At 54.8% G+C, this 13,267-nt stretch overlaps 1 protein-coding gene across 4 annotated transcripts; it reads left to right on the forward strand.

Moving 5' to 3' along the window:
* Positions 1 to 3,025: 3,025 nt before the first annotated feature.
* PELI3 (pellino E3 ubiquitin protein ligase family member 3) lies at positions 3,026 to 12,424 on the forward strand. Of its 4 annotated transcripts, none has more exons than XM_019737805.3 (8): positions 3,026 to 3,197; positions 4,302 to 4,454; positions 5,046 to 5,117; positions 7,129 to 7,258; positions 7,837 to 7,938; positions 8,699 to 8,893; positions 9,210 to 9,398; positions 10,749 to 11,752. In XM_019737805.3, exons 2-8 carry the CDS (start codon positions 4,303 to 4,305, stop codon positions 11,316 to 11,318), a joined length of 1,410 nt encoding a protein of 469 aa, XP_019593364.1. In that variant the 5' UTR covers positions 3,026 to 3,197; position 4,302; the 3' UTR covers positions 11,319 to 11,752. The 4 variants fall into 4 exon arrangements, with proteins under 4 accessions (XP_019593364.1, XP_019593366.1, XP_019593365.1 ...); XM_074336736.2 differs by lacking the exon at positions 3,026 to 3,197 and adding an exon at positions 3,313 to 3,447 and having other exon boundaries at positions 10,749 to 11,463; XM_019737807.3 differs by lacking the exon at positions 9,210 to 9,398 and having other exon boundaries at positions 3,041 to 3,197.
* Positions 12,425 to 13,267: the final 843 nt, after the last annotated feature.

A 13,267-nucleotide genomic window follows, 5' to 3' on the forward strand; every position in this document is an offset into this window, starting at 1 on the left:
CCACAGGTTGTGTGCGAGGGTGCCGATTTCCCTACACCCTGCCAACACCTGCCTGTTTTTCCCCCAACCTATAGGTTATCCTTTCCCATTTCTTTGTATGACTTATAATTTTTGTTGGAAGCTGAAGATTTTAGATAATATATTGTAGCAACTTGGTTCTGGTCCTCTGCCTCCAGGGCCATTGGTGTTATTGTTATTTGCTTGTTTCGTGACTTGCTGGATTATTTTTTGAAGTCCAACCTCCCCTTCCTGCAGCCTGAGTATAAAGCCTCTGCCCTTGGTCCTTAGGGAGTGCAGCCTTGGGTGTGCCTGAAGTCACCATGGGATGACAGTGGTTTGTGCAAGGCTCTCCTTGACTGACTCTTTCCCTGACCACACCCAGCTGTTAAGCTCTACTCATTGCCAGCTGAGTTCTCTATTGTTTTCAACAATGTCTTGGGACATAAATTGCTCCAATCAAAGACAATCAAAAGACTGATCCAATCAAAGGAATAGAGTTTGGGTCCCCAGATCTATCTATGAGGGTTCTATCTTTTCCCAGCCCTACCCTTCCACCTATGACAAGGCAGAGCCCAGCATCTTAGCTCTTCCTTCTCCTCTCCTCTCCAAATAGGTTTAGCCCAGAAAGTTTGTTGTTGTTGCTTTTTGTTTGTTTGTTTTGTTTTTTTGAACATCCTTTCTCAACTACATGCACAAATGTTATTCCACATTGCTTACACTAGCCCCTTGTCTTTGTGCACTTGAACCCAAATATTGAAGAAATCAGGGTTGTATCTTGTTCCTTTCTCCCCCCCCCCTTTTGTTTTGAAGCAATAGGGTCATGATCTAGATTGAAGAGAGAGAAGGGAGAGGCTGAACAAAGGAATTTCATAACAATACTGCAAATGTTTATGCCACCACATAGGTACTATTATTCCCATTTTATAAATAAGAAACCGAGGCCTAGAGTGATTAAGAAGTTGGATTTCTTGGGACAGAGCACCGGACTTAGAGCCAGAAGCCAAGGACGAAACTTGGCACCTGTGTCTGTTGGTGGTGTCCTAACTCTCCTTTCTTCTCCCCCATCTGGACAATGCTAGAATCAGGGTCCACCCCAGGCTCCCAGAGGCCTCTTGGGATCTGGCTGTGCCCACCATGCAGCTCTGATCCCAGCTGAACCCAGCGCTCTACCACAGGAGAAATCTCTGCCTCCTGTGGCGAATCCTGGAATTGCTCTCAACCTTTTCTGCCTGCAGTCTGGTGTCAGGTGGTGGTAGCATTGGGGCTCTGTTCAAACTTGGGATCCATACTCGCCTGGCTTTGTGATCCAGGGCAAGTATACCCCCGCCCCCCACCCCTAACTCCCCCAAAAAACCCAGCTTCATTTTTCTCATCTGCAAACTGAAGATTCTAATAGTAATTCAGCACACATTCACTAAGGGCCTTCTCTCGCTGGCAACGTGCCAGAAACTGGGAGCGCAAAGGAGTGTGAGGCTGTGCCAGTGTCCCTGTGGCTGTGCATACCTGGCATGGAAGAGGGCCCACTGTAGGCACTCAGGGATGGAAGCTATCCTGTGGCACAGGACTTGTACGGCCTGCTGCAGGCAGCCCAGCAGTCCAGTCTGCTCTGCTCAGTGGTGGCGTCTCAGGGAGTTTCTCTTTGATTAATGACTGCCTTGTCCTTAAAGGACTTGCAATCGGCAGCTTTCTTGTTTCATCTGGCTGCTGGGGCCTCAGAACAGTTGGCAAAGCAGTTGGTATCCTGGACTATTTTTAGGTGGGTGAGTTAGTGGGGTGTGTGGATGTGGTGGGGCCCAGGGGGTCTTGGAGACTGGGAGTTTCATAAGCAACAAGTTGGGGGTGGGGAGAAGGATGGTACCTCTCAGGAATGTATGGGCAACTCACTTATCCTGCTTGGCTGGGGCCAAAGGCCATCTCCTCTGTACAACCTTCCTTGATTTGCTCAATAAAACACGCACTCCAAAGGTGCAGGTAAAGGGTCCACCCTCTGAGCTTCCCTCAGCTCTTGATTATGGTTCCAAACAGACCAAGAAATAATGAGCTATAGGGATCTTATCTGATGTACCTCTGAGCCCCATTCTGCCATCGCTAGTCGTGACAACAAGGTATAGAAGTTAGGAGTCCAGATTTTGGAGTGACACAGCTGAGAGTCACTCTTGGCCCCATTCTAGCAAAATAACCATGACCAAGTCAGGTTCGTAAATTTGTTTTCTCATCCGTAAAGTATGATCATGCTTGTCTCCCAGCAATTAAAGAGCTTATTTTGCTTAAAGCACAGAGGATAGCACCTGACAACACACAACAAGACGAGCTACCTCGCAAGCCGAGGCCCGAAGGGGTTGCGCGCCCTCAAAAGTCTGCATCCCTTTTGTGGCATGGCGCATGGTGTGTGCGTGCTGGCGGGCGGGAGGCAGGTGTTCCTGGACACCTGGCGGTCCAGGCCCGCTGGAGGTCACCCAGCAAGAAAGTGGCCGAGGTGGGCTGGAAGACGGGTCTGCCAGTCAAACGCAGCAACTTTCCACGGCCTCCCTGCTAAACGCACACCCCTTCCTCCACCTTCTCTAGTGCTTTCCTTCTCTTCTCTTTCCCGCCTCCGCTCTCTCCTTTAATTCCGCGGCTTCCCCATATGGGAGTTGGGGTCTGGGGCGGGAAGAGGAGAGTCCCCGACCTAAGCTGGGGAAAGGGGCTTTCTGCCCAGAGCGAAGGCCCTAAACTGCTGTGGAGGAGGGGGTGCCCGGCTCTCTGGGAGAACCCGGAGTCCCCAGAAATGAGGGTGAGGTGGTTGTCTGAGGAGCCCAGACTGGGTTAGCCAGGGGTCGCTGAAAGGGCGACGGTGGCGGAGGGAATTCCCGAGCCAGTGGTGGGAGGGGCTTTCAGGACCGGGGGAGGAGCCAGGATAGGGGCGTGGTCCCCGGGAAGGGGCGGGGCTCCGAGGACGAGCTCTAAGCTTCGCCGCAAGGGGCGGGGTCTCGTGTGGGCGGGGCTCTCCTGGAGGCGGGATCTAGTGGGCGGGGCATAGGGCAGGGGGCGGAGCGTGGCGGTTCGCGCCCGTCCCCCTCCCCCGGCCCCGGGTGTCCCTGTGACGAGGCAGCACAGAGCCGCGGCGGGCCGGGCCGATCCCGCCGCAGCGGCCCCGGGCCCGAGCAGGGGCAAGGCGCGGAGACAGAGGCGCCAAGCGGGTCCCGGAACGCGGCCAGGTAAGGCCGCCGGGGCGGAAGGGGCGGGGGCTGCGCCGGGCGGGTCCTGACCGGCGCGGGGTGTGTGTTTGCGTGTCTGGGGGTGGCAGGGGTGTGGGTCCGAGGGCGGGCGTCTGTGGCAGTTTGCGCGCTCGCGCCGGAGGTCGCGGGGCCAGGGTGGGCTCTGCGCCAGTCCTGGCACTGCCCGCGGGGCTCGGGGTGTGCGGGACTGTGTGCGTGCACGCGCGTGTTTGTGTGGCGGGGCCGCCGGGTGTGTATCTGCGTATGCGCTGGGCTGTCATTGTGCCTGCCCTGTGCGCGGGGCGCGGGCCTGCCCCAGCGCAGTCACTCCTGCGCGGGGATGTTTTCCAAGCAGGCTTCCTGCGGAGACGGGCTCTGCTGCAACCGGAGCTGGAGGGGGGTGCGCCGCCCCCACAGGCCTCCAGAAACCCGGTCGGCCCGGGGACTGCAGACAGACACCTGAGGGAGGAAGGGGGCGCGCACCCAGGAGGGGTCCAGAGGCCTACCCGCAAGCGAGGCCAAGACGGGGAGACTGAGGCAGATGGATAGGGAGGTGGAGGTGGCCAGACAGGCAGAGATGGAGAAGAGGGTGGGAAGAGAGATGGTGAAAAGGACAGAGCCAGGAGAACAGAGTCATTGAGAAGAGACAGACAGACAGAGGCCCAGACAGACCTTCAAAGGTGCAGAAAGATTAAGATGGACAGACAGATTCCAAGAACTGGACAGAGGAGTTACTCAGTGGTCCTAGGGCTGAGAGCTAAACCCAAGAACTGAGTCTAAGATAAGGAGTAAGGGTCCTGGCCAAAAAGAAACCTCTGGCCACCCCAAGTTGGTCCATCCCTCTGGCCCCACCAAATTTTCTGACCCTCTGTGTGGATTTTTTCCCTCTTATTTCCATCAAAGCCATCAACTCCCTCTCCTGGTATCCCAGCAACCCTGGCAGTTCAGTAGAGGCAGAGGTGAAATGGTTGCCATAGCAACAGAGGCAGTGAAAGGTCACTCTGGCCTTAGCCTAGGTGGCCCTGCAGCAGGCCAGAGCTGGCATTGAGGGGGGTTGGGATGGGAGGCTGCAAAATTCTTTTTCTCCTCTCCCATTTTGCCTAGAATGGTGCTGGAAGGAAACCCTGAAGTAGGATCCCCCAGAACCTCAGACCTCCAGCACCCTGGGAGCCAGGGCTCTTGTGTCTTCTCTTCTCCCGGTGACGATGCACAGCCAGGCGAGGAGCCCATCAAGTATGGCGAACTCATCGTCCTGGGGTGAGCATCCTTGGTCCAGGTGTGATGGGGCACCAGGCACCCCCACAGGGCAACCAGACCCAGGGTCCCAGTTCTCCCTACCCACGACCTTCTGCTGTTTGTCCCTCTTTACCTTCCCATCTGAGAGACAGAGTTGACCAAACCCACCTTAATTCATAATTGTTCTTTTATCTCCCCATTTTTCATAAATTACTGAAACAACTTTAAACTGCCCACCTAAGTTTCTGATCAGAAAAAAGTAACACTGCTGCCTTTCATAAAGCACCGCATGTGTGTGTGTGTGTGTGTGTGTGTGTGCGTGTGTGTGTGTGTGTGTGTGTGTGTGGTCTGAAGTGAAGAACTCTGGTTTTCCAGCAAAGTTGCTTGGTTCAAATCCTGCCTCTGCAAGTTGCTTAACTTCCCTGTGCTTCCGTTTTCCCCTTTTACAAATAGGGATGATGATAATAATACCTCAGAGGGTTGTCAGAAGGAATGAATGAGGTGATTTCCGTAAAGCACATAGAACAGTGCCTGGCACATATCAAGTGTTCTGGGAGGCAGGCCTGTGCCAAGCCCTTTCATGGACATTGTTTCATTTCAATCTTCACCAAGATGCTGTGAGGAAGGAGGTGAGGAAACCGAGGCTCAGAGAGGGGAAGTGACTGGTCCAAGGGCACACAGCTGGTAAGTGGCAGGGCTGGGATTTGGACCCAGGTCTTTCTTACTCTAGGTCTAGTGCACTTTCACTAAACCACAGCTGACCCTCATGCTACAGATGAGAAAACTGAGGAGAGAGGAAGAGCCATGAGTTGGTGGCTGAGTAGACCTCCTCCCTTCCTGGTCTCTGCCTGACCAGGATCCCTGCACAACCCACTTAGTTCATCCCCCAGGCACAGATCCCTCTTCCTCCCCAATCCATATATCCTTTTCGCCTCTTTTCTATCTGTCCTGAAGAAAACATCTGATAAGCTATCTTATCATTATGAAGATTATGTAGAAATAATGGCTACTGTTTGTTGACATGTACATGTCATGTGCCTTTTACGAAAAAAAAAAAAAGCTAACATTTGTAGAGGGCTTGTTGCATATATGCCTAACTCTGTGCCAACCATTTTAAATGCTTTATCTCGTTTAGTTCTCACAATGAACCCATAACGTAGGTCCTGATCAATTGCCCCATTTTACAGAGGTCATGTGATGGGTGGAAGAGCCAGGATTTCATCCAGGCCCATCTGATCCCCAGCCTGTGTCCTGAACTGCTCCACCCCCATATGTGAGAAGAGCTTACAAGGGCGAGAGTGATACCCATCTCAGGGGTGCTTGTATAAGACTAGCACCTGCTCACTGTCCCAAAGATGTGGCTGGCTTTGCAGCTGGGGGTGAGGCCATGACAGGGGAGAATGCAGACATAGGGTCAGGCCCTTTGGACAGCCGGTGGTTCTCTGCAGAGCAGTGAAGCCCCACACCGACTGTGCATCAGGGCCACCTGGAGAGTGCACTGAAAGTACCCAGTGACGGGACCATCCCAAAACTAGGGAATCAGAATGTCCATGGGTGGGGCCACGGATCTGTTTTTTTAACAAGCTCGTGAGAAGACTCTGATTCGAGTGGTCTGTGGCTGTATTTAGCACCTATTCGTTCTGTCACTCCTGCTGCGAGCCTTCCATGGCTCCCCACAGTTTACAGAATAAAGTCCTGACTCTGGAGCCGGATGGTCAGGGAACTTCCACCAACTTCATCTTCCCCTACGGCACTTCACCACCTGTCACACCGAACTCTGCCAGCCTCGGGGCCTTTGCTCGGGATGAGTCCTCCCTCCACAAGGGCTTTTACAAGAGAGGCTGGAGTCAGACAGACCCGAGTTCAAATCTAGACTTTTTCACTTACTAGCCTAGGACCTCAGGCAAGTCATTTTACCTCCCTGAGCCTCAATTTTCCTCATCCGTAAAATGGGAAGAAAGATACTTGCCTGGCAGGACATTGCACAGATTCCATTAGGTAATTAGTAACGTGAAGCACCAGGAACACAGGAGCCTCCAGTACATGGCAGCAATCAAGGCTGTGACTCACCCCACCATTATCTTCGGAACAAGAGCTGGAAAGGAAGGTAGAGATTTGATGTGTATGGATATATGAAGGTCATGGCATTGTGGGTCTATTTTTTTATTTCATTCTGGTTTTTAGTAGTACTTGTGGTGTAATAAATGGCAGTTTGCTAAAGGTGACTCCTTTCCAGTTCTTCAGTATAGGTGTTCCCTGTCCTAAAAACCCGATCCTAGGGCCAGAGTTCCCTTCTCCTGCCTCTGGGCATGTAGTGCCTTTGGTTTGTGCCTGGGTCGTGGCAGGTGGTGCCCAGGTTCCTTGAAAACCTGAGGACCCCTCTCCCCCAGCACAGAACTGACCTGTGCTGCATCACCCATGCCACCTCAGTACCCAGCACCTGGCCAGGCATGGCTCAGTCATCCAGGAAACACTGGTTAATTGAATAAAAGTCCTTTTGGAGATGTTCTGACCCCCAGCCGGCTCCCTAAAGGCAATGATTTAATATAGTAGGGTCTTTTGGTGTCGGGTTGTTCTAGGGCTTGTTTATCAAGGTAGGGTCTGCCCAGAAGTTGGCAGTTCCTCCTAGTGTCTCAGAGGCTCACTTTTTCTCTCTCTCCCTGCAACCCTTTCTTCTTAACCCCCACATCCACAGCTACAATGGGTGTCTGGCAAGTGGGGACAAGGGCCGCCGGCGAAGTCGCCTGGCACTGAGCCGCCGGCCACATGCCAACGGAGTGAAGCCAGACGTCATGCATCACATCTCCACACCGCTCGTCTCCAAGGCAAGCAGCTTGTCCCAGCAGACCTGGGCACTGGTCCTGCCCTCCCTACCCAAGCCCCACTGGGGTGAGGGGAGCCCACTGTAGCTTTACTCACTGCCCGTTGGGCTGCCAGACAAATGGTGCTGATGGGAGAGCCTTTGCAGTATGCAGTCATTTACAGTTTGCAAAGCATTTCCTTGACCACCAGACCCCATCCATTGGATGGAAATGGCCAGGATCATTTTAGAGGCAGCCAAGGCTCAGAGAGGGGATGTGACAGTCCCATAGCAATGGAAAAAGAAAAGCCTTTGGGTTAGAATTCGGGCTGTGCTGTTTCCAGCTTTGTGACTTTAGGCCAGGTTCTTCTCCTCTCTGAGGTGTGGTTTCCTCAACTGTAAAATAGGAAGCAAGCAGGTGGTTGTAGGGAGCAAGCAGGAAAACCTGTATAAAGTGCCAGCTGCACAGTACACCCTCTGCAAAGGGTGGAACCTCCTTCCTGGGGAGTGGCCCCTAGCCTTGGGCCCCAGCTTCTGGATCGGAGGCTCACACTTCTCATGGCCTCGTGTCCTGAGAAGTGACTTCTCCTTTCTCCCCACCAGGCACTGAGTAACCGTGGACAACACAGCATCTCATACACACTGTCCCGGAGCCACTCAGTCATAGTCGAGTACACACATGACAGTGACACAGACATGTTCCAGGTATGCTTGGGCCCCTCCATAGGTTTCCTGGCCACTGGCCTCAATGCTCAGCTCTATAGGCCTTTCAGGATGAGGCTGGAGGCCTGAAGGCCTTGGGGAAGGTGCTTCAGGGGTCCTCAGTGCAGTCGGCCACTCTTCAGATGTGGAAGCGGGACAGCCCAGAGAGGGCTATTGACTTCCCAGAGTCACACAGCAAGTCAGTGGCTATATCAAGATTCAAACCCAAGATAGACTCCCCAGCTTCAAGAGGTCATACAGTTTAGGGGTTCAGATCCCAGCTCCATCGCTGACTATCTGGGTGACTTTGGGCAAGAGTCACCTAACCTCTCCAGGCCTTGGTTTTCTCATCTCTCAGGTGGGGCCCATAAAAGCACCCACGCCATGGAATTTTTGGGAAGATTAACTGAGATACTGCACACAAAATACTTAGCATGGTGCCTGGCATAGCGTAAACTCTTACTGAAAATTCACTATTTGCTGCTAATATGTGTGCACTCTCAGCCCACGGGTATCAGCCTTCCACTGTTCAATCAGCAAACCTACTAGTTTTTATTGAGTGGAGTGCTCCCCAGAGGGAGCTGAAGGAGAAGGCCCAGTCCTCTTGATTGAACTCAGAGTCCCCCGGGGTGTTGGGATGGGACTGCCCCCTTATGTTTGGTGACCTCGCACACTGAGCAGCTGCCGGGAACCGGGGGTGGGAAGCCTGTGGGACTGACCTGTGACCACAGCATTCCTGTACTTGCCCTCCTCTTCCTCACAGATCGGCCGCTCCACAGAGAACATGATCGACTTTGTGGTAACAGACACATCCCCTGGAGGAGGGACGGCTGAGGGCCCCTCTGCCCAGAGCACCATCTCCCGCTACGCCTGCCGCATCCTCTGTGACCGCCGGCCGCCTTATACTGCCCGCATCTACGCCGCTGGCTTCGATGCCTCCAGCAACATCTTCCTTGGAGTGAGTGAGCCCCCAGGCAGGGAGCAGCGCTTCATCTGAGAGTGAGCTGAGGGGTAGGCTGGGGAGGGGCAGCGTCCTGGGGTGATGGACTGGCCCACAGTAATCATAACCGTGACCTACGCAGGGATTAGCAGCCCCACTTAGCAAATGAGCAAAGTGAGACTCAGAGAGGTCAGGTGATGCCCAAAGTCAGCCAGCGCCAATTCCAGTCCTCTCTAGGCCACCTCTGACCTTGAGGGTAGAGGGGCAGTACCCCTGGCTCATGGCCTGCTGGGGACTACTTGGGGATGTGATCTCATCCCACATGTGGTCCCAGGAGCGGGCGGCCAAATGGCGGACCCCTGACGGCCTGATGGATGGCTTAACCACCAATGGGGTCCTGGTGATGCACCCAGCGGGCGGCTTCTCTGAGGATTCAGCCCCAGGTGTCTGGCGGGAGATCTCGGTCTGTGGGAACGTGTATACTCTGAGGGACAGCCGCTCAGCACAGCAGCGGGGGAAGCTGGTAGGTGGCCTGCTCCCTCTCTACCCTCCACCCTGTGATCCTTCCCGGGGCCCTCCCAATCTGCCCATCCCTCTGCCCAACCCAGGAGATGATCTCCAGTCCTCCTGCACAAGGGAGCCCCAACAGGCTCCCTCTGGGGGCACATGCCACTTGCTCCACAGAGGGGACCCGACCAGCATCCCCAAGGATCACCCACATACTGTTGGAGGTCCATGGGGTGATGGGAAGTGGAGCACACGCAAATACACTGCAGTACCAAGTGGCTCAGAGGATGCCAGCAACTTAAAAAATTGCACCCTCTTATGAGGGTGACACTTGGCCCATGTGTGAGCAGTTTTTAGCCTAAAGTGTTGGCAGTTTGTAACACGTCTGTCACATTCAGACGGGTTTAGTTTTATTATCCTCTCCCAGTGGGAAAGGGACCATGGAGTAGTTCTGACGTAGGTGACAGTAAATGCTCCCCGTGGTATAGATCAGAGAACTAATGTTGGGAGCTGGGAGAGGGTCCTAGACAGAGGTAGCAGTTTGCCTAAAGTCACGTGGCCAAGCTCCTCAGATGGGCTCTGCAGACCTCTTCCTGGGTGTGAGTGGGTCTCACAAGGAGATGCAAAACCACAAGGAAAATCATGGCTTATATTTCCAGAGCATCGCTTATCCTGGGAGATTTGGGGGGGAAATTATTTTTAAAAATTATGTACGTGAATGTTTCACTAGTATACATTTGTTGAGTACCAACTAAATTCCAGACACATTCTAGGTGTTTACATTGCTTGATTCATGAGAACCACTTGACATACAGGGAAGTGGAATCTATCTGGCAGATAAGGAAATTAAGACACAAAGAGGTAGAGTTACTCGAGCAGGGACACAGAGTTAGTAAATGGTGAGGCCAGAATTCACACCCAGGCAGTCTAGCTCCAGTGTCCGTGCCTTAACCACAGCCCTTAGGACAGCTGCTTTGGGCTAAGAGCCAGTGTTTCAGACGGGAGAGTTTCCTGCCTCTGCCATTAGGGAAGAGCCTGGGAAAACATTTGAGAAAATCTTCATTTGGGTCTAGACCTCCTGATTTGTCAGATGAGGTGACCAAGGCCCATGTCCCACTGAACGTGAGGGACCCTGTGTGCCTGGGAGCACCTGCCTGCTCTCCCTCATGGCTTCTTGTCCTCTTGTCTCCCTCCACTGCCCCGGTCCTTTCCCTTCCTCTGTCCCAGCCACTCCCCCCTCTCCCCAGCCCACCCTGGTGGTGGTCCAGAGTGCCCTCTCCAGGGAGGTTCAGTGGGATAGATGACTGCCTGGTGGCTGGGGTTTGGGGGCCTCTTGGGCAGTAAGGCCCTTCTGCTCCCCTGGCAGGTGGAAAACGAGTCCAACGTGCTGCAGGATGGCTCCCTCATCGACCTATGTGGGGCTACGCTGCTGTGGCGCACACCGGCGGGGCTGCTGCGGGCACCCACGCTGAAGCAGCTGGAGGCCCAGCGGCAGGAGGCGAACGCGGCGCGGCCCCAGTGCCCTGTGGGCCTCAGCACCCTGGCCTTCCCCAGTCCGGCCCGTGGCCGCACGGCACCAGACAAGCAGCAGCCCTGGGTCTATGTTCGTTGCGGCCACGTCCATGGCTACCACGGTTGGGGCTGCCGGCGAGAGCGGGGTCCCCAGGAGCGAGAGTGTCCTCTCTGCCGCCTCGTGGGGCCCTATGTGCCCTTGTGGCTCGGTCAGGAGGCCGGCCTCTGCCTGGACCCTGGGCCGCCCAGCCACGCCTTTGCACCCTGCGGCCATGTCTGCTCCGAGAAGACTGCCCGCTACTGGGCCCAGACACCACTGCCCCATGGCACCCACGCTTTCCATGCCGCCTGCCCCTTTTGTGGGGCCTGGCTCACCGGTGAGCATGGCTGCGTCCGCCTCATTTTCCAGGGGCCACTGGACTAAGCTGCCTGGGGACCCCTGCTCCTGCGCCCGCCTGCCCACCTAGGTCCCCCACTTCCTGCAGCCCAGAGGGAGCTCTGCATGTGGGACTCTAACTGCTGGCACATAGCTACACCAGATGGACTTGTTGGATGGGCTGTGCCCCTCCCCTTTTAACTATGGTCCCCAAGGGGGTCCCCAAGATCCTTACCCAAGTCAAATGATGGGGCTCTGTCCCGGGCTGATGGAGGGAAGCCCACCCCCATGCCCTAGCCCTTCTTGGGGCATTTCACATCATGCCGCCTACACTGTGCCCCTGGGGGAATGAAAGGGCCATAGGCCCCTGACCCCCAGCTTAGGCTGGCTATACCCTGAGCCTGCCAACCCAGTTCTAGACATTCACCCTGCTGCTGCCCTGGGTTCCTCTATAAATCTTGCTACTCAGCTGCCCTCACCAATCCCATGTGTCCTGCATGTGTGCAATGCCTCCAGCCCTAGTGATTGACAGGTGGGTGGAAACCTGGGGCCGGCATCTGTTGATACCCACTTATGGGCTGGATTCCATGCCGAGGGGGCTCTGGGGACACTGAGACAATCACATCTGGTTCCCTGCCTGGTAGAGTTCACAGTTTAGTGGACGACAGACCAAATTACTGACTGACAACACAGCTTCCTACGTGCCAGGATCAGAATTAGTGGCTATGGAGCAGGCCTTACTGGCGGGTGGAAACGTGAGGGAGGCTTCACTGAGGAGGTGGCATAGGAGCTCAGCTAAATGGCTACATTGGAACCCCCCACGGGAAGGGGAGGATGCAGTAGGCAGAAGGGAGCGGTGGAGCACAGGCTCTGAGGTAAGTAAGCGGGAACTGAGTGAGGGATTCAGAGTGGCCGGAGCAGGGGCTGCAGGGGAACAGGAAGGAGTCTGGAGCCAGAGGTTGGGGCTGTGCTGATGGGGAAAATGCTGGATAGAGGATTCAGAACCTCATTTTGGACAGTGAGGAACCAAGGGAGGGGACAGGACTCGCGGTTCCAGAGCATTGGCTGTGACACAAGGGTCACCATTCCTGAATGCCCACCATGTGCCCTGCACTGTGCTAATGGTAATAATAACCACATTCATTGAGCACTCACCAGGCACCAGGCTCTGCTTCTCGGAGGTTTGGTTATTTACTCCTCACGGGAAACCAGGGAGGGACGTGTTACCATTTCTGTTTATGGGGAGAATAGGCACATGCTGCAAGCCACACAGCTAGAAAGTGACCAAGCCAGGTTCACATCTACGGCTGCCTGCCTAGCCTTGGAGACGGCCCTCTTCTCCATCACACTGCTGCTTTCCTTGAATGAATGGGAGGAGTTGGGAGGGCAGCCTAGATAAGGGGAACAGTGTGGGCAAAGGTGTGGCAGGAAAAATGCTTGATGACCAAAGAGCCAAGTGTGGAGATGTTGGGCTGGGGCCTGGTGGGCCTTGGTTGCCATGGAGGCCAAGTCTGAATTGAATCCCTATTCATCTTGGCTACGTGTTTCCTCCCCTGAGAGTCAAGGTGAGCTCGGGGTGCTGCTCAGTTGCCCTCAGACCATTTCTAGGGGGAGCGGGCTAGGAAGAAAGGTCGAGGTTCTGGAGACATAAAAATCTGAAGAGGCTCTGAATACAAGCCTGACCTGGGCAACACCCCCAGTGGAAGACAGCTGCCTTAGGGAGTACAGATTCCTAGGGGAGGGATCTGCCCCAGGCCACACAACTGGTTGGGGCTACAGAGACCAGACCTGGGGCTGTTGAGAGGGCACCTGTCAGTAGTGAGAGGAGGATGTGATCAGATTCTTGCTTCCAGAGCAGAGCATCACACTGCCACAGTGGGGGAGCCGAGTTGGGGGTCCTGGGGAGGGTGTGGGAGCATGGCAACTCCTACACACATGTACACACACTCAGAGCACCAGCAATCCAACTCTTCCCAGTGGTTCTCTCTTCTGACTTG

This window comes from Rhinolophus sinicus, chromosome 14 (assembly GCF_057876585.1).
Source record: "Rhinolophus sinicus isolate RSI-liver-muscle chromosome 14, RSI-T2T, whole genome shotgun sequence".
In the NCBI taxonomy this organism is placed as follows: domain Eukaryota; kingdom Metazoa; phylum Chordata; class Mammalia; order Chiroptera; family Rhinolophidae; genus Rhinolophus; species Rhinolophus sinicus.